Source organism: Candoia aspera, chromosome 9 (assembly GCF_035149785.1).
Source record: "Candoia aspera isolate rCanAsp1 chromosome 9, rCanAsp1.hap2, whole genome shotgun sequence".
Taxonomy (NCBI): domain Eukaryota; kingdom Metazoa; phylum Chordata; class Lepidosauria; order Squamata; family Boidae; genus Candoia; species Candoia aspera.
The window spans coordinates 8,650,574-8,677,013 of NC_086161.1; the positions used below are offsets into that span (position 1 = coordinate 8,650,574).

At 40.6% G+C, this 26,440-nt stretch overlaps 1 protein-coding gene across 1 annotated transcript in view; it reads left to right on the plus strand.

Annotated features, from left to right (window-relative positions):
- The first annotated feature begins 365 nt into the window (after window positions 1-365).
- ARHGAP32 (Rho GTPase activating protein 32) overlaps window positions 366-26,440 on the plus strand; it is a 103,855-nt gene continuing 77,780 nt past the window's right edge. Inside the window, exons 1-3 of the mRNA XM_063311443.1 lie at window positions 366-473; window positions 15,150-15,241; window positions 16,855-16,939. Coding sequence (XP_063167513.1) covers window positions 366-473; window positions 15,150-15,241; window positions 16,855-16,939 — 285 coding nt within the window. The remainder of the gene's footprint in view (window positions 474-15,149; window positions 15,242-16,854; window positions 16,940-26,440) is intronic.

Genomic DNA, 26,440 nt, shown 5'->3' on the forward strand with positions numbered 1-26,440 from the left:
TCCACTGTTTAGGTAGATAAATAGGCTTCTGTGCAAACCACTGAACTGTAATAACTCATCTTTTTTATTTTCTAAGAATACTTACGGGACTCAGAAATAGGACTGGAAATAAAGATGAAGTTGAAGGCCAACATTTTTATTTTCATCATGCCAGCTTCCCATTTCTTAAAGTTAAATGAATGTTTTAATAGTATAAAAAAGTCAGGTGGAACAGGGAGCTGGTGGGCACCAGGGAACATACCCACAGAAACATTAGCAGTTATGTTGGGGACCAAAGATAAAGGATAATGGATTAAGAATGATTAAAATTATTTAACTTATTCAAAACATACAATTTATTTATGAGTTCATCTTTTTCTTTAAGGATGATGAAGTCCTCTTTACATGCAGAAGAGGATGATTTTGTGCCTGAGCTTCAGAGAAGTATTCATCCCCGTGAAAGACCAGATTGGGAAGAGACCCTCAATGCAATGGTAAGGCATTATTATTGTTAACAATATTATTTTATACATTCTGCTTGCAGTTACTTAAATGATCTTAGATTTGTAGAGTCTTTTAAAAATACCCCAATTACTTGATAAGCTTGAAAATGATAAACATATTCAATCTTTGGATGTGTTCCATATATAGGGGAAGATGATGATGTGTCTACTGAGTGTGTTCCATTAAATCATGTCCCAGATAGCATGGCTTGTGATTATTTATGGTCCATAATGTTTCAGTGGTTCTCAGTCTTCATTAATTTCTCCTTCACCTAGGATTCACAATATTAATCTTATAAACATAAATACTATTAGCATTATAATAATCTGGTCTGAAAAATGCTGACAACATGAATATACAGGCAGTCCTCATTTAGTGACCACAGTTGGGACCAGCAACTGTGTGCTAAGCAAAGTGGTAGCTAAGTGGGAAATCACATGACTTCAACTGTGCTTTCCAGTTCAGAACTGACAAGACTAATCAGTTTCACACCTTTGGCTTTTGTTTGCCTCCTAACCACTCCCATGCCCTTTGGAATGCTCACCCTGGTGCTGGAATAATTAACAAGGATGGAATTAATGTTTGCATTTACATTCATTGGAGAGGAAGGGATTACATGAAAGTAGGCAGGCACATGATGGGGAATAAACATCGAAAGCAATGCACTGGTGCTGGCAGCTGTGGGCATGCTACACAAACACCCTGGTGTACTCCCCATTGTGTGCCTGCTTATTTTCTTGTAATCCCCTCCTCTCCAATCTCTCTGCTCTGTCAGGGGTGGGGGGGACAGCTCAGACACAGGAGAGATTGCCTACAGAAATCACATTTTTTTTTCTTGCCCCCCCTTCACAGAGCAGAGAGATTGGAGAGGAAGGGATTACAAGAGAGTAAGTAGGCACACAATGGGGATTACACCAGACTGTTCGCATAGCACACTAGCGGTTACTGGTATTCCCCATTGTGTGCCTGCTTATTCTTGTGTAATCCCTTCCTCTCCAACCTCTGTGCTCTGCAATGGGGAAAAAAAAAAAGAAAAACAAGTCAGGTACAGGACAATACGTACTGACTAATGGCGATCACACGTCGTAACTTTGAATGGTCACTGAACAAGACAGTCAATAAGTGAGGACTACCTGTAGTATGCTTCTCTCTCCCCACCCCCAGCTTTTCAAAGATTCTTTTAAAAATTCACCAATTAAAGATAATATTTTTTAAAAGTTAGTCCTGGGTCATCCATAACATTGTGAAGTTATTCATGCCATGTAAAAAATTGCTCACCTATGCTATCCTGCCTCTGAATGCAGAAGTGTTTTCAGTGGGTAGTTCTCATTATTTATCTCAAATCTGTAAAAGATAAGTTTTATGTCTGTGTGTGGGGAAGGAAGACTTTTAAAATGATTAAATTATAATGCTATATTTATAATGGGGATTAACTGGAGTAATATGAATATTAGTTGGGAGACACATATACTTACTTAGCTCCTATTAATGCAGAGTAACACTACCAACCATTATTTTAGTGATTGCTTAAGGAGCACCTCTCTGGCTAACATTGTCTACGCTTGGGTTTTGCACTTGGCCAAGAAACACCAAAGCATTACCAGGGTTGTAGAGATGATTGGGAAGAAGACACTGCAAACCACTTCCTGTTGTTGCCAAGAAAACTGCATGATTGTGTCCATACAGTTGACAAGAGTCAAGCTTGACTTCAAGACATCTTTACTTTTAAGGAACCTCTTCATTTCTCTTCTTATGATGCCGTTGCCTTTTCTGTGCTTTCATTATTCAGTTATCATTAGGGAAACCCAGGAGAACTTTGTAGTTTTTCATGGTGAGTCAACTATTAATTGGTTTAATAGCTGAACATTTTCTGTTCAGATCTTTTCATAGTGTTATGAGGCTGTTCTGCTTTTTTGGAGTTGATAATTAAATGGCTGTTAAGTACATTTTTGGTCCTCTTATTTGAATACAGAAGCTTTTGTAGTTGAATTTATCTTCATTGCAATTTTGTTCTTCTGAATCTGTTGTATGTTGTTTCTGTTTGTGCCAGAGTGGTGGCAGAATAACAATGTTTTCTTCTTCAAGAAATCTGTATTGAATACAAATTTTACACTACTTCAAAGAAGCATTACATTGTCATTAATAGAAAGTACCAAAAGTTATTTGTTTGATGTTGCTTTTTTATGATGTACGCTAAATGCATAATTAATTTTTTGGAAGTACTTTGTTTTCCTGAAATACCTCCTTCAGTATTTGGTTTATCAAATCTATTAGTATTAGTTTAGTGAATATTAATCTCAAGTCTTTCTGTTTCTTCTATCTTGAAATCTGCCATTTGTCCTTAAGTTGCTGAATATCATAAATATGGAATATCATAAATATGGAATATATATTTTTCAGTGAAGGAGTAATAATCCCTACATTTTAAACCAGATGTTTCCAACCTAGTTCCTCTAGATCGCTGAGCATTAAGGCTGTTGAGTCCAACACATCTGGTAGGCACTGGTTCCTCTTTATATTAACCAATGCTGGTTAATTTATTTTATATTTTTCAAACTTCTATTACCGCCTATATCCCCCAAGAAAGGGGGACTCTGGGCGGTTTACAATAAAACCAGAATTAAAATCATAAAATATAAATTACAATAAATCTTAATCCTGAGTATTAAGTTGCCATTTGTAGAAGTAGAAAAGAATGGGATACTTATTCAAGTAGTCATTTTTTTCAGAGTTAAGACAGGTGTTCTTGAAAAAACTGCCAAAATCAAGCATATTTAAATTAAAATTCTGACCTAAATAAATGTGGGATGGGTCACTATGAAAGGTGTCAAACTGAGGAAGTCCTTTTTGCCACAGTGAAATTATAGGTTATCAATTTGCCATTCTGCTCTGTTGTGTTTTGTAAAAGGCAGCCCGATGTGAAAATCTTTCAGTGGTTACCTGTAAACAAATCATGGTTGGATGATTGGTAGTGGGAAGGAGCCAGCAGATGTTTTCTCACTAATTAAGCTGTTCTGCAGCTATGGCCATCAAATGACTTTCAGACTGTCACTGTCTCTCAGACTAAAATATTTCACAAGATTGCAGAGTAGGAGAATTGGGTACTTTGCAGGTAAGGAGAGGAAAGTGTAACTGTGTAGGTAGAAGACATTTCCACCTACAGAGAAGATGTTATCCTTATTGGGTCAGGTTGTAGGTCAGAGGAGTTGGACTGTTCATTGTAGACACCTTGAAACAGATGATCAAGGACAAGGAACATTGGTGATCTTTTATTTTTTTCTGCGCTCATTGTTTTCGTTTTATATTTAGGTAGTTTTGCTGAGGAACAGTTCTGTGTACGTCCTCATCCATTTCAGCTTTGATTTCCAATCAGAATCTCTGTTGATGAAACAGATCATGCTTTTTTCATTTACTTTAATTCAACTTTTACCCTTGTCACCCCATACGGCCACCTGCCATCTGAGAATTACAATCTAGTAGGGTTCATACATGCTAAGTGAGGTTCGGTACACTGGGAGAATTCAACCATTGTCTCAGTCAGTATGTCAGGCCATAACATTAAACATTTGTTTATTTGTTTATAAGACTTCATCATGTGATTCTGGGTAGGAAATAACAATCTAACATAATAACAAAAATAACAAATTTAAAAAAATAACAATAGCCATTATAATGCTATACTACTGAGGCTTGATTCAGAACACCTCCAGACATAGAAATCATCATACAAAGCAGGCTTGCTGAATATTCTGACCCATGGCTTGGGAGAACAGCCAGATCTTTAAGTGTTGTGGAATGCTAATGGGCTTGGAGTTATCTAGATTTCAGGGGAGCTTGCTCCATAAGGGAGGCAGTGTGACGGAGACGGCACATCTCCTGGGTCCTGACTCACAGAGAGGACCCAGAGCATTCCCACGTGGTCAGATTAGGTGGGATGAACAGAAAGAACTGGAGAGAGGCGGTCCCACAAATAATCTGGACCCGTGCCTGAAATGAGTGGGCACAACATGTCACGAATGCAGCATTGTGTTTTGTTAACTTAGATTTAGTATGCTATGTATACCAAGCCTCGATATCTGCAATGAAGTTCTAATCCAAAACAGCACCTCCTTGGTCTTGTTAGTCTTTTAGGTGTTATGATACTCTGGTTTTCTACTGTGGCAGGAGAACATGCTTTACCTCTAGAGACTCACCCAGTTGATAAATATCAACAAAGAATGTTAGAAATTGGGTATCCTTTTCAAGTGGAGATATGATGCCTTTTAAATCAAATACTGGTGCTGGAAGTCTTCCTAGAGTCATCTTTTTTTTAATTTAATGAACTCAGGAGTTCTGTGTATGATAATTAAGACCTGGCTCCTGCAGCTGTCAAATTTCCTACCACCAGGCTTCCTAAAAATAAAATAATGTTTGCAGCAGGCTTTTATTTTCCTCTCAAATGAGTCTTGTCACTGACATATTCTGACAGCTCGTGCAAAACTGGCATTTCATTAAAAAAAAGTTCTGTAACTTTTCTAAATGCAGCTGTGTATCTTATTGCTATGCAGCTAAATTAATGAAAGATTTGAATATGATGCTGATGTAAAAGCCTGCTCTGTGTGGAGTAGACGGGTATTTTTGAAACAATAGTCTTGCTGAAGTTTGTTTCTAAGCATTATAAAGCAGATAGGTCCAGAAGCCTTTTAGAGTTCGTCCAAAATTTGCCACCAGCTTGCGAAACATTTGATGTGAAGAATATGACAATATTAAGTACTTGGGGAATAATTAAATTAGCTGTATTTAAGCAATGTTAATTACATTTCAGAAACATTTTGTTTGTTTTTTTGTCCTGGCCCTACCTTATTTTTCTGCATTATGGCTTCTGAGAAGCTGATCAAAACCCCGTTGTAGCCTGGCTAAAATCTATAGTGGAGAAGTACCATTAGGTACTATGCTAGAAGATGCAGTCGAGCCCTCACAACAATCCCTACTACCACCATAACTCAGACCAATGAACTGGTATATGCTACAGCTGCTGTAATCCTGGAGCTGCTTGGCTATATAATCAAGAAGAATGGCAGTACACACTCCCCTTGGAAAATGAGGTTGGAGGCTAAGATCAAGGCAACTCGGAGAGAAGTTAGTCGGCTGCTGGAACTACAGAAGGGTGTGGAGATTAAGGATAAGACTCAGCTACTGGAAAAATGGAAGGGCCTCACTCCATGTGAAGCCTTAGAGTCTGCTAAACAAAAGCTCACAGCACTGGCTGCCAGGCTAAAGAGATACACTAGAGAAACAGAGGCCGATGTCATGAGTACTGATGGTGAGCAGGAGGGGGCCCCTATCCAGGGGGGAAAACGCATGCGTAGTAGTGAGGAGTTGAGCAGCCATTCAAAGAGACACAGACCCGCCTTAACCTTTGGGGTTTATCTGTCTGGGTTTTCCCACGCTTCTTCAGTTTGTTAGGATTTTCTGTCTAATGTAGCAGTAACAAACACTAGAGACCTATTCCTCGTCTCAGCGTGGTTCCTGGCTGTTAGGACAGCCAAAAAGATAAATGCCCTATTCTCAAAGAACCATCCAAAGTGTGCTCCTAACTGTATGAGTTGAGTCTGCCTCTGAGGCTGAGGAAGGGGAAATCAAAACCTATGCTAGGCAAAACGGGGAAACCAAAATTCCAAATGACTCAGCAGAGCAGGAAAGCCTGGAGCAGCCGATTGGGCGAAATCAGGAGTCAAATCCAAAGCCACCAATCAGTGCGAGAGAAAGGCGGGCCAAAAAGCGTGCCAAGCAAAAGGAAGCCCGATTGGCTCCGGAGGAGAAAAGGCACGAAAGAAACAGCTTAAAAAGGAGCCAGCACAAAGACTGAGTCACCGGAGACAAACATTCCACTGAGCTAACAACTTCCTCAGGAGAAGAGAAGCCAGAATTGTGCTTGGAACCTCGCCCTTGGTCGTTATGGAACCAGCGCCTTCCCAGCCTTCTGAGCCTTGCCTTGCCATCCTGCCACAAAACCCAGCTGAGTCGAGCCCCCTGCCTTGTCTCTCAGACCAGTCGAGTCTTGCCTTGCCACATTGCCACGAAGCCTGGCTGAGTCGAGTTTCGCTGCCTTGCCTTGAAGCCCCGTCGAGTCTAGCCTTGCTGCGTTACCACGGAGCCCAGTTGAGCCTAGCCTTGTTGCCTTGTTGCAATCCATAGCCGAGTTTTGCCTTGCAGTCTTGCTGTGTTCTCCAGCCAAGGCTGGTTCAGTCACCTTGTTGCCAGATCCTGCGGAATCCTTCCTGCCTCTCTGCCACAGTCTTCAGTAGGGTCCTGCCTAGCCACCTTGGTGCCAATCTCAGTCAAGTGTAGTCCAGCCGCATTGTCATGCTATCCAGCTGAACCTGGTTTTAATAATAGTTCAGTTCAATTCAAGCCCAACGGGGCAATGGCAGAATGCTTGGCAGGATAACTGGTTGGGCTTGAATTGAACTGAACTATTATTAAAGAGACAGTTGCTAATTGTACATAGTTGCATTGTAAATAAAGAATTCCTTTTACTTGCCTTGTCATCTCTCAGTCTAAACAGAACACCAACTGCAGTGCAACAACACAGTAACAGCAGAGCTATCAACAGCAGAAACTGAACAGTAGTGGAAGAGCATATGGGAGAAAGAGAAGACACATAAAACTGGTGCAAAGTGGCTGCAGGACCTGAGAGCAGACCACAGCAATCTCCCAGAACAGGAGCCAGTCGCAGACTTCCAACAGCAGGTCAAGAACATGAAGAACTGGACAGCACCTGGCCCAGACATGATCCACACCTACTGGCTAAAGAAACTAACAGCGGTGCATGAACAGCACAGATGTACCAGCTGCTAGCAGCAGGCTCCCACCCAGACTGGCTAACAAGGAAGGACAGTGCTGATCATGAAAGAGCTCCACAAGGGAACAGCACCATCCAACTACCAGCCAATAACTTGCCTCCCTGCAACATGGAAAGTCCTTTCAGGCATTATAGCCACCAAACTACAGGACCATATGGGCCAGTTTATGAGCACAGCTCAGAAAGGCATTGGGAACAACACCAGAGGCTCAAAACACTGGTTGCTCATGGATAGAGCAGTTGCCCAAGACTCAAGGTCTAGACAGAACAATCAGCACAGCCTGGATTGTCTACAGGGAAGCCTATGACTCAGTGCCACACACATGGATCTGTGAATGCCTGGTTCTATACAAAGTCAGGTACTTGCATAAGTGGCCGTGTGGCATATACCAAGGAGATGCACTGTCCCCGCTGCTGTTCTGCATAGGCTCGAACCCCCTCAGCCAGATAATCATAAGGACTGGATATGGATACAAGTTCAAGAGTGGAACTACCAACAGCCACCTCCTGTATATGGACAACATCAAGCTGTATGCTAAGAGTATACATGTATACAATGAGAACACTGGGATGTCATCTGGACTGGAGAAGTGTGGCCATATGGTAGCAAAGAGAGGGAAGGTAGTTAAGACTGATGGGGTGGAACTACCAGCAGGCCACATAGCAGACATACAGATCAGCTACAAGTATCTTGGTATCCCCCAGTCACATGAGAACCACGATGAGGAGGCAAGGAAGACAGTAACTTCCAGGTACCACCAAAGGATAAAACAGGTCCTGAAGAACCAGCTCAACGGGAAGAACAAGATCCACACCATCAACACATATGCCCTGCCAGTCATCAGATAACCTGCCAGTATAGTGAGCTGGCCAAAGGAGGGCATGGAGGCTGCCAATGGGAAGACCTGGAAGGCACTTACAATGTATGGAGGTTTCCACCCCAAGTCCAACACCCAGAGACTGTAGTCCAGCCAGAAAGGGCAGGTAGGGTCTGGTGAGTGTCAAAGCCACTGTCCTGGATGAAACCCAGAGCATCCAGGAGTACATCAGTAAGATGGCACTCAAAGATGAGCTTCTGAGAGAATGCCTGAGGCAGTAGCAGACATAAGAGGAAGGTCAAGTAGATGAAGTGCCATGGCAAGACAAGACCCTGTATGGGTTGTACCATTGTCAGATAGCTGAGGTGGCTGACATTGGGAAATCCTGCCAGTGTCTGGAAAGGGGTAGATTAAAAGACAGCACTGAGGCACTGATCATAGCAGCACAAGAACAGGGACTAAGCGCTGGATCCATAGAAGCAGGGGTCTACCACACTAGACAAGACCCAAGGTGTAGACTGTGCAGAGAGGCCTCAGAGATAGGTCAACACATAGTGTCAGGGTGTAAGATGTAGGCAGGAACAGTGTACACTGAATGGCACAACTAAGTAGCTGGCATTGTGTACAGGAATATCTGCAGAGTGCATGGGCTAGACCTTCTCAAGTCCAGATGGGAGATTCCACAGAAGGTCGTGGAGAATAACAGGAGAAGATCCTGTGGGACTTCCAGATCCAGACAGACAGGCAGGTAGTGGCCAATCAACTAGACATTGTGGCAGTAGACAAGGACCAGAAGACAGAGGTGGTGATAGATATAGCAGTGCCAAGTGACAGCAACATCAGGAAGGAGTGTGAGAAGCTAGAGAAGTACCAGGGTCTGAAAGAGGAACTAGAGAGGATGTGGAAAGTGAAGGCCAAAGTGGTCCCAGTGGTGGTAGGAGCATTCAGGGCTATGACTCCTGGGAGAGTGGCTCCAACAGATCCCAGGAGCCACATCAGAAGTCTCTGTCCAAAAGAGTACAGTGCTAGGAACAGCTAAGATACTGCGCAGAACCCTCAAACTCCCACCCCTTTGGTAGAGGACCCGAGGTTGAGGAAGACACATACCACCCAGAGGGGTGAGAAAGGATTTTTTTTTTAATAGCAAAAAGTCAATTAGTATGACAGGTTGAGAGGAAGGGACCTAGATTGAAACCCTAGAAGTTGAAACAACACACAGACATACACAGATCATATGTATGGCTTGATTTCTGCATTCTGCAGTAGCTGATCTTATGAGTACTTTGCAATAACACAATTACCTAACCTTGCTGAAGCCTTGAAGGTTCTGTTAGAATTACTGAATGCGGGGGCTGAGTAGGTGAAGATTTGTGAATCAAGCCGTGCCTGCATGAAGTCTGGCACGATGAGATAAGTAGGATTGATTCCAACAATACAGGTCGAGTTGTTAACCACCTGGACTTTGCTTATAGCTTGAATTAATTTTAAATAATGTTTTTAAAGCACAAATTTATCTGACATCCTGGGGATGGTAACAGTCTAGTTGCAGAGATGGCTTGCTTTCCTGGTTCTTTCATTTCAACCTCCAAGGACAAAAGAAGGCACAGAAGTCAAAAATCCAAAATTAAAAGAAGGATAAGAGCCGATGATTAATAACATGCAGTATCCTTCAATAGTTATTACGGTGTCCTCAGGGAATTGTATTCATTATTTCAGATTTTCAGTCTCTTAGGTCAGCACTTGATGCCTTTTTGGTGAAATTGCTATAACTTGCACCACAGACTTATGATGGGGTAGGCATTTAAATAAAAATGTGTGTCCAGATGTTCCCCATGTGAGGAATACTCCTTCTCTTTCTCTATTCATCAGATGCCCTTTGCCTCGAAACTCATTTATTTCATAACAGATTTCATGAATCACTGTAAGCTTCCTATAGATGCGTCACCATTGCTCTCTCATTGCTTTATTACTACCCAGTTTATAGTCAGTTTATGCAACATTTTCTTCCCCAACTCTTTAACTTGACTTGCCCATCAAATACAAAATATTGCTAATAGCTATGAGAAAATTGATGATGTTCATGTCCCAATTAACTGGTTAGTCTTCTTTAGATCAGAATAATTTTTGTTATGGCTAACATGAGAGTATGATCAGAAATAGGTTCTAAATGAAGAAATTAAGGCAGAATTAGTTACCAAACTTCTGGCAGATCTGATGGAGCTAAGAATAGATTCTTGGCCTGTTTATTAAAACCAGAATGTCTCTATTGAGACAAAATCTTTTCCCCATAGTAATTATAAAGAAAATTGCTTCTGCCTATTTTTTTCTTTCAATTCTCCCAGTAATATTTGATGGTAATTGGGTGAAGATGACTTTTACAAAATGCTTGCTATCTTTGTAATGAGTTCATTCTGTTCAACCTGGCACTTAAAAAAAATGAAGCTACAAGGATTCATCTGCCATAGGTACAGATGAATACTTTGTGCAGTGCAGTAACTGGGTGGAAAGATAAAGCATCTAATAGCTGCAGTTTGGGACTATGCAAATTACGCCTTGAGGCTGTAAGGCCCTGGATGGGGAAGAACTGGCTGGGACTCAACCCTAACGAGACAGAGTGGCCTTGGGTTTTTGACACCCTCTCCAGTAAGTTGTTGTTATTGACTCTAGGGTACTACTCCCCCAAGCAGAATTGGTGTGCAATTTGGGGGTCTTCCTAGTCTTGTGACTCCTTCTGAAGGAGCATGTGGCAGCCATATTCAGAGGGCCCTTTGCAAAAAAATAATATTGTGTGCCAATCACTCCTTAGTCACTTCCCGGCTGGATTACTGCAATTCACTCTACATGGGGCTACTCTTGAAGACCACACGGAAGCTACAATTGGTCCAGAATGCAGCAGTGCTATTGCCTGAGCTGTACTGGATCCCAGTTCCTTTATGGGTGCAATTCAAGATGCTGGTTATCACCTTTAAAACCCTAAATGGTAAGGGACCAGGTTACTTGTGACTCTGCCCCTCCTGCCCATCTCACCAGGTCAGATAGTGTGGGTATGCTCCACGTCCCTTCCCTTAAACATGTCATCTGATAGGACCTCAGAGGTGCACCTTTTCTGTAGCTGCCCCAGAACTTTGGACAGCCTCCCCCCTGATAGCTGGAGGGCCCCTACCCTCTTAATCTTCTGGAAGGTTGGGAAGACCTGGGTCTTCACCCAAGCATTGGGCTAGGATAGGTATGTAGAGTGATGGATATTATTGCCCCATGGTGGAAAATATGCTAGTTTAATGGGTGATATGATTGTTTTATTTGCTTTGTTGTAAGCCACCTAGAATTATTGTATAATAGATAGATAGATAGAGATATAGATAGATAGAGATATAATTTTTATCCCAGAAGAAGAGAGCAATAAGGAACTTCAGAAGGGACCTCACATTTTGATTTAGAAACTGTTCAAAATACAGTCAGCAGAGTACAGAAACTATTAGATTAAAAGTAAAGATACACAACAAGCCCCTTTTTAGGAACAATACGCTGCACGGATTTCATTCTGTTCTTTAAAGAAGTATTAAAGGAGTAATAAACATGCACATATTTTACACAAAGATGATTATTTTAGCAATAGTCTAAATCATATGGTCTACATTTAGACATACTGTAATAGAAAACAGTGATTTCCCCTTTTGAGAATGAGCACAGTTTCTCTCCAGGTTCATATGAGCCCTCCTCCAGTGGAGCATTGACACACTGCTTCTTTTTGATTTAATTGTAGTTTAGGCTATTGTTTGAAATGTAAATTATAATTAATTTTAACTATGGTTTATTGAAGTTATTAATACAATAATTATATGGGGTGAACTTTATTCATTTATTAAAATGGATGATTAAGCCTAATTAAAAATGAAAGCAGTAGCTTCTAAGTTTTCCTTTTAGCTAATTGACCATCAATTGCTGTTTTTCTTGGCTGTGAATTCAACTTCTTTGAAGAATGAAGATTCTCCAGTAGTAATAAAATGAGCCAATAATGAATGACCTTTAGACTTCTGTCTTAACACTGCCCATAAACCTACAGTCTGCACACATTTATTCTGGATCATTGTCAGTAGTACTGAACTCCCATTATAGAATTACTTTGCCTGTGACATTTTAGTAATGGATTAGTAATTAACTGCCCCAAATATGTGTACAGTTTTCATTCAGAATAAATGGCTTTATTCAGTTGCATGTATCTGGATGACTAATATGTAAAAATGATAGTATTTCCATGCATTACGTGTGTCAAGCTAGCTTCTCATATATGATGTCTGATGGTTTGGTTAAAAGTGTCTGATATATGGGAAAAACTTTTTTTCCCTGTTAACCCTCCCACCAATAGCAATCTAATGGTCCCTAGTTAGAGACCTCTTGAAACTATAATTATACTGGATATACAGATGTAGTATCCCCAATATGAAACATTTAGTTTTTGTTCCTATAATTAATTTGTAAGTATTTATAAACACCATTGTGGACATAAAAATAAATAAGAATACATATTTTTGCTACTTTCTAACAAGGTCATTGCATTGTACTAAATAACAGTTTTGAAAACTGCTTAATATAATTCACTTATAAAAACAATATGGCCTCTAGGTGTGCTTTAATTCTAAATTTCATATAGCATGCAAATGTATGGTTGCTATACTGGAGAGAATATAAAGATGAGACTGGCTTGCAGGAATGGGTTTCCCATGGCAGCCACAGGTTCGGCTGTACAACTCAGATGGCTTTGGAGGCCTGGAGCTCCAGTTGTAATTACTAAGGTGAAGATCTTTGACAGCTGCAGCACAACTCATTGGAGAGATTTATTGGAGAGTCTGATTGATTTGGAGCACCAAACCACTTCACCCCATTGGGAAATGAGGGAGATGAGGGACCCAGGAACAACTTGGAGGTTGAAAGAGAGGGATGAGTGATTGGAAATGAAAGGATGAGGAAGAGGATAGGAATTAGATGAGGCATGAGATAGTTGGAATGACTTGTCAGTTTATCAGCCCATTTTGAAGATATGGAGTAAATGGAAGATGTTTGAAGGGAAGGGGTTTGGACCTAGAGGACATGGTTCTGATGTGGCTTTGTGGATGGGGCAGCAAGCTTTTCTGAAAGTTTCCCTTAATGACTCTCTCATTCCTTCACCTTTCCCAAGCCAGGTCTACACCTGATTTTAGCCAAAAGTTCCAAGAAGAGATAGGCCAGGTTTACATTCCTTTATAGGGTAAGGGTTCTTAGTCTCCTTGACCACCATGGAGTTGTCCCAGGTAATATTGGGTCTGAGTCAGTTTGGTTATGAATTTAAGATGGATCTGGTGGTGAGTTCCAGTGGGTGCTTGGGGACAGTTTCTTACAGTATCCGGTGAACTTCTGAAATATATAAGCAACTGGAGTCCTTGATTAGATAGATACCAAGTGATCTCTTCCTTTCCACATACCCCTGAGGTTTCCTTGGTTTACTGAAAAACTGCAGATGGTGAAGTAGCAGAAGAGAGACAGGGGTGGTCTGTACTTCACCCTTATTGCACCCACAGATTCTGCCCATCAGCCCTATTCAGGATGATCCACCTGCTGTTGGGGGAGGGGTAAAAAGGAATGAGAGCTGCTTACAGGCCTTTGCAAGTTATTTGGGCAACCTTTCACTGATAAAATCACACAGATTGATCAGATCTGGACTCTACCTGGGCAGGAATCTGAGGACATAAGCGGAAAAGCCTTTGATGTTACCTGGCATTAATTTCATCTTGTGGCTTCTGAGGAAGTGTATCAGGTGCTGGGTAGTATCAGGTGCTGACTAGTATGAGCTATAAAAGGGTTGGGGTGTACCTTGAAAGGGTCATCCCTGATCCACTGATTCTGGATAACTATTGTCCAGTCTCCAGCCTTCCCTTTTGGGAAAGATTGTTGAGAGACTGGTGGGGCTTCAACTGCAAGTACTCCAGAGGAAGTGGGAATATCTGGATCCTTTTCAGTCAGGTTTCAGGTCAGGCATGAGACAGAAGCTACCTTTGGGATCTCTCGGTGGCACTTAATATCAGTCATGGCTTTTGGACCACCTGTGAGAGTTAGGAGCTGGGAGCAGTGTCTTATAGTGGTTCTGCAAGACCTTCTTGAGTGGCCCTTCCATCTCTTCCTTGTTCTTTAACATTTAAATGAAGGTGCCGGGAGACTGCATCCATTGTTTAAGGGTGTAGTTACCACCAATGTGCTAAAGTAATGATACCCAGATATACAGCTGGTACTTGAAAACTACCTCTAAGGGAAGTTTGAAGTTGATTGTTCTGTTCATGTTACATCCTGGAGAGGGTGATTAAAACTGCCTATTGGAAGCTATGCCGATACCTTGCATTTTCTAGAGGGGACAGCTATCTGGCAAGTACAGAGTTATGAGCAGGTGCATAAAGGCACTTGACAGTGATAGGAAACAATTCAGTGACAATTGTAGGAAACAGGATGAAATATCCCCCCCCCCCAAACTGTCTTCTACTTACAGTTCTTACTTCAGTCTGTTGTGAACAACTCAGAAATTACTGCAGATACAAAAGATAAGGCTGAATTTAATGTGTGTCATTTACATATGAGTAAAAAAATAAACTCTATTTGTTTTAATAATATAGATTAAGGGACTATAATACAGTGGCCCACAGAAAACCAGCCAAGTTTAAAATACATCTCAGATAGAAATGTGCTTCTTTGTTTCACTGCTTTATGTATTTCTCAGAACTTGCTCAGAAATACACAGATTTTCTTACTTTAGGTGCCTGGACACATCATACACATTGTTTAAATATTTGGTGCACGTAGAGACAAGTCACATCATCCTTCTGGAAGCATAAAAGATTATAGGCATGTTTGCTAGTTGCAAACCCGTGTTTATATGGTAGCACGGATACCTAATCTGTAGGTAGCAGAATAGGTGTCTTCTATTTACTGAAAATGAACAAGACTGTAAAAGGAACTACTTTTTTTCTCTCTCTTTGCAGGCAAGAGGAGCAGACATCCCTGAGATTTCGGGAGAGTTATCTTTGCGGACCTGTGGCAGCACAGCTAGCATGAAAGTGAAGAATGTGAAAAAGTAAGATGTTTTGTTTCTTGCTTGCGACTTCAGGGACACTCGCTGTATTCTTGAATGTTGACTCCAAGATACTGTTTTGACTTGTTCTTGGTGTACACATAGAATAAATAAATTAGTCCCTGTTGCACAAAGGCAGCAGGAAATATGCTCACTTAAACGGAAAACCTGCCCACGTTTTCTGTCTCCTCTCCCTTTTCCACTTGTTTTTTAACTCCTGGAAGCCAAGACAGGCCAACGGATGATTCACAGGAGTCTTTTGCTGCTTTATTTTCCCAAACCTTCCTCCATTACAACAGTGTAGATCTCTGAAATTAAAACTGCTGATTTCTAAACAGGTTAAAGGGTTGGGAGGGAACTGTGGGATTCTGCACTACATCCCAACTGCCAAAGCAACTATCATTAACAGATCTCTATACCAACCACTGTTTAAAGTTGCTTGTCCTCTTCCATGTTCTGTGTCCTCAGGCTTCAGTCTTTGGTGCAATGGCTTCCACAGATACAGCATTATCTTACCTGCAGCCTTGTATTCGTGTGAACCGACTCCGCCTCATTGCTTTTGATTCTGGCTGCAGAGCCTCATATCTAAAATCAGACATCATGACAAGCTTCAGATAATGTTCCTTAGGTTTATGTTTTCTCTTGATGGTTAGTTAAATCAAAGTATAAACTTTTTATCCCTAAGAAGAAAATCTGCCTCCAACTTTCATTTAGAAGGACAGTATGGTGAGATGTATGCTTCAGCTATCAGAAATTTGAGAAAGGACTTTTTTAAATTGAGCTTCACTTTCCTCCTCTATAAGCTCCTCCGTTCCAGTTTAATCTGCTAGTAGGGTGGACTTGTATTTGATCCAGTTTTGGCTCCAATTGTGATCTGAGATTCATAAGACTATCCAGGAATGGATTTGTTCAGGACTCTCATCAATCATGTGCTGATTCTGCTAGAAAAGCTGATGACCCTGTTTTCTAGTGGGGAAAGACCAGGTGCTAAATCTCATTTTTCTGTTAAAGTCCTAAGGGAAGAATGAATGATGATTGTATACTCTTTGTTCACAACCAAAAATACCTGCTTCAGGAGACTAAAACAGTTTCTGTACTGCTAAAATACAGCTTTGGCAATAACTGCCATTTTATAACCCCAGGTTAAAGCTAGACAAATACTTAAAATACATATTTGGCTTGCAGATCTACCAGTATGGGATTGATGGACTATAATTCCTTTCACAGGTAATTCCTTTCATTTGGGCTAGATGTATGAAGTTTATTCATGTTTCTTGGTTGGTTCTCTGTCCTTCAACCTTCTACCTCTCTTGGCACTACTAAAGGATGGATACTTTGCCATGCATTTTTTGTTTTTTTCAGGTGCTGGCCCTTTTCAGCTGGAATGTATCCTGTCTTTTGCAAGAGCTGACAACAAATAACACTTGATAATTTGCATTCTTCCTAGCATTCTTTTATTCACTACTTGTTTGTGTCACATGGATTACACTCCACCTTCTGTGGGATTTGGGATGATAAGATATTCTGATGACAATGTCAGGATAACCTTTATTTTATTAAGGTGTCAGATCTGATTTCTGCAATAATACACACCTAACTTGTTACTTGTGTTTTAGGTTGTCCTTCACCAAAGGCCATTTTCCAAAGATGGCAGAATGTGCACACTTCCATTATGAAAATGTGGACTTTGGCAATATACAGGTGAGAATGTTAAATCAGGTGTCAAGAAGTAGTTGGAAGAGCTGCATAACAAGACTGTTTCATGTGTTGTGTTATGAGATGCTTTGTCTGTCCTTAGCATATATTGTCTAACCTCACCTAATGGTCCTACACTTTTATCTTCTGCCTGTTTTGCAATCTTTTATTTAATTTCTAAACTTCCTGCTTCTTTTGAAGTGTTTTATGGATCAGCAGGCTCTGTTATGCATGCCCATTGCACCACACCGTCAGTCCTATTTTGAATCCTTAATCTTTCCCTGTATTTGAATGAACATGATCACTTTTATTTTCATACTAGACATTGGGAAATAATAATGGAATTCTGTTCCAGTGCTTCATAAATAAAATCAGTTCTCTTGTTTTTTAAAGAATAAGAGTAGACAAAGGGGATATGTATACTGAATCATCTTGCAACATTAAAGTATTTGCATAGTAAAACTAGTGTTAGTAATAAAGAGTCAGTTACCAGATTGAAGCAAAAGTGATTTAAATGGCTTATATAAAAGGCACAGTGTAAAAGACAACCATAAATGCAGTCTTGATTATTCTTTATTTTAAAATGTTGCTTTAGCTTAACTTGGTAACAATCTATATATTTTTAAATAGGCTTATGGATAAATAAAAAAAATCATTGGAGAGCTGACCATGTTCTGGTAGTACAGTTGCTGAGTATCAGGCAGTCCTGTTACAGTGAATGGGGAAACTCCTATCATTTTTCCTTCCTGCTTGATACGTTTTAGGACATGCTCTCTCTCACACACATTTTCTTAAAAGCCAGTTTTTCAGGCTAGGTCCATGCCAAAAGTAGCATACCTTTCAGTGGTTCTTGTTGGGTTGCACAGTATACAGAAAATGGCAGACTTAATCAGAGGCCTCCATGCAAGGCAGACAAACCTGCCTATCAAAATAGTTTCTACAGTTGATAGACTTCTGCCGCTAGATAGTAAGTGACTATATTTATTAAAACATCATTAACCCACCCTATGTAAATTTTATGATAGGGAGTGGTAATTAAAACAATTCACTGACTTTAAGGAAAAATCATAATCCAGCGTTGATTATAAAATAAATGCTAATGTGTTTAGCTGTCAATTGTGTGTGTGGGAGTGAGTCATCTTACACTTGCTGAGCAGAATAGAAAATGAAGAATGGTAACAGACACTGACTGCTGAAAGTGTGGATTAATTTGAGAATTAGGCCTTGCCCGAGAGGTGCTGTATGTTGCTTCCTCTTCCCTACTCAATTCCATCCAGTTTTGTTCCTTCCTTTTCTTCTCCTCCCTTCCCCTCACCCATCTTTTATTTTCCTGTTTCTGCTGGAAGTGAAGTGTGGCTCTGTGTGCGAGAATGGTTTGTATGTAAGAGAAAGCTGGACTGATGGTGAAGTTAAGTGTTTTTTATAAATTGGGTACCTTATTTTATAGGCAATTAATTCTAATTAGTTATTAATTTGATTAATATAACTTAAAATTATGTCCTGACCCTGCTTGCTTTTGGGATGTGGATTCTGAGAAGCTTACACACAGAAACGCACACATAACACACACACACGTCACATGCACATTAAATTGGGGATGGACCTCCGGAATTGATTTCAGCTGGAGGCAGCTTGACAAAGTAGGGAGGCTGAGCTTTGTGCAGGAATTTTATTTTTGTTTTTATTCCTTCCAACCCAGTGAAATATTGGAAAGAAATTATGGAAAGGGAGTTGAAACTCTGTCCATCAGTAGGCCAGCCCTCCAAAACTGAAACAGAACAGGATCACATTTAGTGTTGGGGGAGAAGCTAGCAAAAGAAAAACTGGCTTAAAAATTGGGCTGGATCAGGCCAGGAGCTGCAAAAGGGGGAAAAAATCCAGATTTTTTTTTTTCCTCAGTGTGTCTGCATGGGAGAAGCAGCTGGGGGAGGGAAGGGTCAGAATGCTGCTCACTGCTCCATTCCGAGCACTCCACTGCTGTTATACGGGTTGGAAAGAATCCCACCAGCCAACCTTTGCATGCTTTCTTCCTTGTTTTTAATCTTCTCTTCTTTTCTAACTTCTTTTTTTCAGAGTAGTTTTCTTTTTGAGAAAACTCAGTAATTGCAAAATAAAATTCTGCTAAACTGCAGTCAACAGGACCTTGAAGGTTTTCTAGCTAATCACAAGTAAGACAATGTCGATGCCATCTCTACCTCCGGGGCTGCCTTCCCTTATGTTTCCACACAGAAAAGAGCTCCTTTTAGCAGACTTAAATGCAGAGAGAGGAGCTTCTTCAATTACGGAAACCCCAGTCTATGACTCTATAAACATCTTTGTAACACTTTTGATCTGAAACCAAACCAGGATGAGTCAAAATAACCTTTTTTTCCCCCTCTAAGAATGTCTGTAACTGCCTGTCATTACTTTCTTAATACCTTGACCCCTGAGGGGACATTGGCAACTGGCCAGTATTTATTTTTGTTCCAGAGAGAAATTTTTTTGAAAGGCTGACATTATTTCTCAAAACCTGCTTACCAATCCAAAATTTACAGTAATGTGACTGTTGAGTTATGCTGATTTTAATATATCAGCCTATATACCCTGGCAGTGATATAAAATGCTTGCTCACAGTGTGAATCATGTTGAATTCAATTTGCAAAAGGATAAAGAGACCAAAGGGCTATAGACTTTCCTTTGCTAGAGCTGCAGAATCATTTTTGTTCAAGCAGAGGTGGCATTTTGGTACAGGAAGTATCTGGTTGACAAGGTTAGTCACTTGCTAATGTATTAATTCATATTTGATTAACTATATTGACTAACCAAATGAGCTTGCAGCTTTGCTACTGACAATATTAGCTCTATTAATGAAAAAAAAAACAATTCCTGCTCAAGCAATTGTTATTTTGGTCCAGATGCTGAAGTTCAATGGTGGTTGGAGGTTTTGGAGGAATTATTTGTGATGTCTAAGCCATTAACCCTTTTTTTTATTAGAAACTGGAAGGAAGTTGATGAAATTTGATAAGAGTTACATGATTTCTGTTCTTCAGGGACTGCCCTGGCAAGTCAATAGAAGCCTCCTCTTGCCATTTCTTGAGAACAGGACATTACCCTCAGTCTGTCCCTGGTCCATTAGGCAGGCAAACTCTGACTGTAGTTTTTTGCTTTCCTGCAACAGTGTTTTTTTAAAATCCCTTCTCCTGGCACAAGCTTTGCAGCAGTTAAGCTTGACCTGAAGCTTCTGCAAGCACACTCTCTCTCTGCTCTGGCCACTGGTTTTCAGAGCCATTTGCCATTTAGAAGTAGGAGAGTCAGGTTCAGTATCAAAAAACCCTTTTTCTCCCTTTACTTGGCAACCATAAGGCAAGAGAGAATGAGAAGTGGGTTCTTTAGGCAGCGCTGTGAGGAAGCTGTGGGCAGCTTCAGCACAGAGCTGCTGATACAAGAGTTCCAGCGATGCTGGAGTGAAGGTACCCACAGGCTCTTCTGCTGGCACCCATGGGCTGCGTTACCACTGGGACGCTGCTTCTACCCCACTTCCCTTAGGGGAGGGGTCAGCAGGGAAAGAGACTTTCCAGTCCCCAATCTGTAGGAGGGAGGACTGGACAGACCTGCTTCCCCTCTCATCTCCCTTGCTTCCAGTTCTCTAATTCCATAGAGTGATCATTGGCACCAAGGGAGGCAATCCCTACCCTGCCCCTCTTCTGTCTCTCCTTCTAATGCAGACAGAATTGTTGCAGAGGCAGAGCAGAGACTGGAAGGACCATCAACTCTTGAGCTTCACTTCCCTCATATTTCATTTCAAGTTTTAATTATCCATAATTAGAAGTTTGGCCCAGAGCTGGCAAAAAGTAATAGCCTTTTCTGTACAGTGAGTTCGGCTAATTAGTTGTCTAAACTAATGTGTGCTTTGATCTTTGTCAGATGTTGTAGGCTAAATGGGGTTGGAACCAGTCAGTATGACAATAAGAACACACCATGCTGATAATTTATTTGATCAGTGGCTTTAAGTGTTAATTGACATAAAATTGATTGCAGAAAAACGGTATGGTGGTAGCAGTTTTCTTTTACTGGAACTTCCAAGAAAAGCTTGACTTGTAAAATGTGCTAGTAACTGAGTTAAGTTGAGACTTTGTATTGGAAGCATCTCTTCTTTCTTCCACATCCCTTGTATCTTCACAACAATTTTGTATAGGCTGTTAAATTGACCCAGAGAGTTTTATGACTGGAGGGGAAGGGGAAGAACTGTCTTCTCCATTGCATCTCGCTAAGGTAGGAGTCAAATAGATTTGTAAAATCTCAGAATAACTTTACAACAAACAAATTTTGCGAGATGCTCTTGTTTGAGGAAACAATTCCAAGTGGCATGCATGCTCATCTAAAAACAATAAAAACAAATGAAAACTAGTACATAAAAATTAGGTAACAAGTAGTTAACAGTGAAATGGATGTGTGTTTTGTTGTAACATGAGGGAAACATATATTTAACAATATTACATTGTGTCTGAATTGGGACACTCTTGCATTTCATGGGCCTTTTTAAGAACAATCTGGCTGGTCTCTAGCTTCTTAGTAACAAAAGCAGAGTTGTTGGCATTCTCCAAAAAGCTGAAAAAAACTCTTGCCATTCTTTATATATTTCACTGACCTAATTTCTCTTCATCCTGTAGAGAAAGTAAGATTCTTTAATAAAGAACTTCATGTTGGTTGGGCCTCTGGGTCTCCTGGCACCTAATAAGCAGTCCTCAATTTCAGAAATGTAAGAAGAGCTGAGAATGTAAATTACCCCTCTTCTCTATGTCAAAGGACTGGAGCGTGTACAGTTTTGTAAGAGGTTTCCTATAAAGCAGTAGTGGACAAGGAAAAATAATTTATTTCTAGCATTTGTGTGTTATTTTCTCAATGCTGAGTAGATATATGCAAGGAGATCCTGTTGACAGCACAGTTCCACCCTCTCAGATAATGCCACACTATTAGAAGTAATTGTTCTTTTATTCCTTCCTTGTGAGTATTAACTCAGCGAAATGGCTGTTGAAAAGGGGCCAGTGATATAAAAGAGAGACAGCAAAGAGGGATGGAAAGGATGAAAATACCAATGCGTGATGATACTGCAGAAAAAATGCAGTTAGACTGGGCCATTTAATTTCATTGAACTCATTTTTGATATTTCCACACTGAATTCATTCCATGCTTCCTCAGACAGCGATTTTAGTACCTTTCTGTTGCTTAGAAAGGAAGAAGAACTTTCATCTTGAGTGATTGACATTTTTTCCCCATTTATAGACTTGGCATTCTTAACAATTACAGTACATTGCATTATTAATTGCTAAGAAAACCGTGATGCCTGGAAGTGTAGGATAGTTATAAGTGGGTTTATATGTAGGAGTGTGATTCATGTTGGTTGCATTCTTGATAAAATGTAGCTATGTCAAAAAGTCTACTGGAAATTTCAGAGAGGTTGTATGGAGTAGAATCAGAACCAGTATTTAAAAGGCAAGTCATGGAGGAGACGGTGGAATCAACTGTAAGAGCGTTTGTAGTTACGCTGTTCGATGAACAGTAGATGAAGCTGAGAACAGATGCATCTGTTGTTTTCATTGTTCTCAAAAGCTGACCATATAGACCAAGAGCAGATGATCTCAGGATACAGGCAGGTTGACATAGATGCAGATGACTGAGCCTGGATCATTTTGAGTTAGCATCTTTTAAAAAAAACCAGGTGGTACAGTACAGTTTCATATGATCTGGCTGCAATACATCCATTAGGGCAAGTGGCTGCGTTGGGCAGCCATTGTGATTTCAAAATGATCTTTAAATTCGGCCCCTAGCACTAATCCAGTTTAGACTTCATAGGCATATGGATTACTGTGGCAAGTCAGCATCTAGAGTGAGCTGCTGCTGTCCCTACTAGCCTAGGAGATAATTTCTTGGTCTCAACTTTCTCAGTAAACACCAGATCCAGCAGAAGTTCTGAATGGTGCACGTGATCCTTCAAACAGAATATAACACCATCTGTGGTCATGTATAAAATATCTGTTCAGAACGATCTGTTCCTGTACTTAACAGCAGATCTATATCATCTGGATTAAGCCTTACCCCTTTTTTTTTCTTCTGTTCCAAAACTACTTCCTAACATCTTTCATGTGTTTCATGAGTACTACAGACTTCCTGCTTCCTAGGATGAAGAGCAAGTTATTGTTGGCATTTCAGCCTAAATCTCCAGATGGTGATTAATATTTGTAAAAGGTACAGATGGGCACCAGATAGCATGGTTCCAGTGCAGGTGAAACCAGTATAGCAACTCTTCCATTGAACTAATAAAAAAGAGGTGTGGAAAACTGTTCTTGTTTTCATTTCCATAACGAACTCTATCTTTACATCTCAAAATGCCCAGAATTTTGTTCAACAGTTGGTATCAGAATTAAAAAAAACACATGTTTTTCCTCTTAGTGAAAATGCTCACTACTGAATCCTTTTCAATTCAACATATCATTTTTTGTGATGTTAAATTTTGCTCTGCATATGTATATTCTAATGTATATTTAAGGAATTAGAACACATGATCTATGTTTCTGCATAGAGCAGAAAAACTTTATTTTTTGTCGTGTACTGCCACCCAGTGTTGAGAAAGCAGACAGCTGTTCCATAGAACTAACTTTAATATTACTTCTTTTGGATTAAGACTTGGCTGTTCTCTAAAAGCAGTTGGGGATGAGGTTTCTTTTCATTTTAGCAGAAAGAGAAGGAATGGCATGATAGTGGTTAAGGCAACGGGCTAGAAACTAGGGGGCTGAGAGTTCTAGTCCTGCCTTAGGCATGAACGCCAGCTGGGTGACCTTGGGCCAGTCCCCCTCTCTCAGCCAACCCACCTCACAGGGTTGTTGCTGTGGGGAAAATAGGAGGAGGAAGGAGTATTAGTTCTGTTTGCCACCTTGAGTTATTTATAAAAATAATGAAGGCGGGATAGAAAATAAAGTAAATAAAATAAAAAATAATCACAGTTATGTTAATATAGGATTACAGGTTGTGTTTGGAGACTAAAGACAGGCTGAAATAGGTGCATCAAGGGGTTCTAATGCAAAAACATAGTTTCCCTCCAATTTTAAAACTACACTCATCGTCCGCATAGCTTTTTAGAGCATTTGTCTGCAACGCTTTATCTTCTTCCTTAATGAGAACTAAAGGGTTATTCATTTGCAGTGACTTCTGCAAAACCAGCTAATCACAATTTATGAGAAAATAGCGAGTGTTGACAGGTCTGAAGCATCAACAGAAAGTCAGGATTTAAGTCTTGTCCTCAGATATTTGTTGCTGGGATTAAGTTCCTAAATGCTGCTTAAGATATATGGGGATAACTTTCAGGTAGGCAAAATTTAGTATAGGAAGGTCATGCTGCTACTCACCTTTTATCGACCATTAAATGCATGAGGTGTCACTAAATAAGTGCTAGACATGCAACTCGTTTTGGGTTTTATTGGGTGGGGGGGGGGGTTGGGGAGTGATAGAAGGCCATTGTAAATCAGTTTATTGAGGCATCACATTTTTCACATATATACTGTGGCAGCCTATCTCAGATTTAGACTATCTCACTTTCCAGAATTTTACATATTGGCCTGATGTGCTTGTGATACTAAACCATGAAGTGATTGGCTGCTTTTTGGCTTCATAAAGTATGTTAACCATTCTGGCTTAATTTTAGATGTGAATGAGGCCACTGTGTCCTCCTTGCACCAGGAACTTTCTCAGAGTTTTTTTCTGTTATCCCTACTGTTTTGCTGGCAGCCAGTCGACTGCTTTCCCCTTGTTGATCCTAAAACGCTCCTGGTTCTGAGGGACACGGTGAGGTGGACGGAAGCAACTCAAATATCCTCAAAGTTTTTGTAAATGATGTCTCTGAAGGTCTGTACACAGTTGCCGAAGCTAGATTACATTTATTCTGGCAGTGGCTGCTTTTCCCCAGAAGAAGCTATTGGGATATGGGGAACCACATGCATTAATCAGCTTGGGGAAAAGTAATTGAGGTGCTGCTTTGGCGTCAACACTTACTTTGAGCAGAATAAGATCTTTTTGGTAGGTGACTTGTACTAATAACCACGATCCAGTAACAAGGGCTAGGCGAGTGCTTTATGTAGTTGCTAAATGCTTTGATGGCAGGCATCTTCTCTCCTTCAGAAAGGAACTTGTCAATTCATCCTGAAAGTCTTCTGCTGTGACTTCAGCAGCCAGAGGAATAAAGGGGAAAGTAGTTTGGGACTACTTTAAAGGGACGCGGTGGCGCTGCGGGTTAAACCGCTGAGCTGTCGATCGGAAGGTCGGCGGTTCGAAACCGCGCGGCGGGGTGAGCTCCCGTTGCTCGTCCCAGCTTCTGCACACCAAGCAGTTCGAAAACATGCAAATGTGAGTAGATTAATTGGTACCGCTTCGGCGGGAAGGTAACGGCGTTCCGTGAGTCATACTGGCCACATGACCCGGAAGTGTCTATGACAACGCCGGCTCCAAGGCTTTGAAACGGAGATGAGCACCGCCCCCTAGAGTCGGACACGACTGGACTTTACGTCAAGGGAAACCTTTACCTTTACCTAGTTTGCCTTTTCTTCATGGTAGTGAGCTGCTATGGATGTTCTTTATTTCATTAAGGTCTTAAACAGTTGCCTTCCTTTCGACTGTGCCACAAAATAAATATATTAAGATCAAATTTGTGGCTAATTATACTTCTCTGGATCACATGGCTGATTCAGTCTGTGAACCTGAAGTAATCTTTGCATATTTTGCAAGCTTCAGGGTTAAGTTTGGAGGTGATAGTTTCTGACAGTGTTCCTTGAATATTGGTTTCCATAGTGATGAGGATGATAATTGACCTCAGGAAGGGTCAAGAGAGTGCTTGCCCTGATCCTACTAGACCCTTCTGCTGCTATTACTGTAGGTAGGAGCCAGTAACTGGTCAGATGTAGTTGCTGGAGAGAGGTTTAAGAGTTTATTAGCTCTTGGAGATGCCTCTTATACAGCAGTAGGAAGCAAAACAAAACATTTTAGACTGTACAGAGTGGCCAGTGGCAAATTCCCTTTGTTTGTATGGCTAATGTACTAAATGAATTCTGGTACTGAATTTTGGTGAGTTTGGAAAACATTACCACAGAACTAGTAAATTGGTCATCACATAAGCATTGTTGTCATGGTGATAAGCAGGCATGCATCCTGCATCTTACCTCTACACGTTGCTTTGCATTCATTATTCTGCTTACCTGCTTATCTATTTTTTGTCAAGTTCACTTGATGCTGCTTTTCCTCACTGTGAGGAGTCATGTTAATAAGCAATTTTTGCTGATACCTTTCAAGGGCAAAGAAATATTACTAAGCATGCCCCATAGACATAAGCATGAAAGCCAGCTGGGTGACCTTGGCCAATCACTCTCAGCCCAACTCATCTCACAGGGTGGTTGTTGTGGGGAAAATAGGAGGAGGAAGGTGTATTAGGAACATTCCCTGCCTTGAGTTATTTATAACAATAATAACTTTTTACACACACAC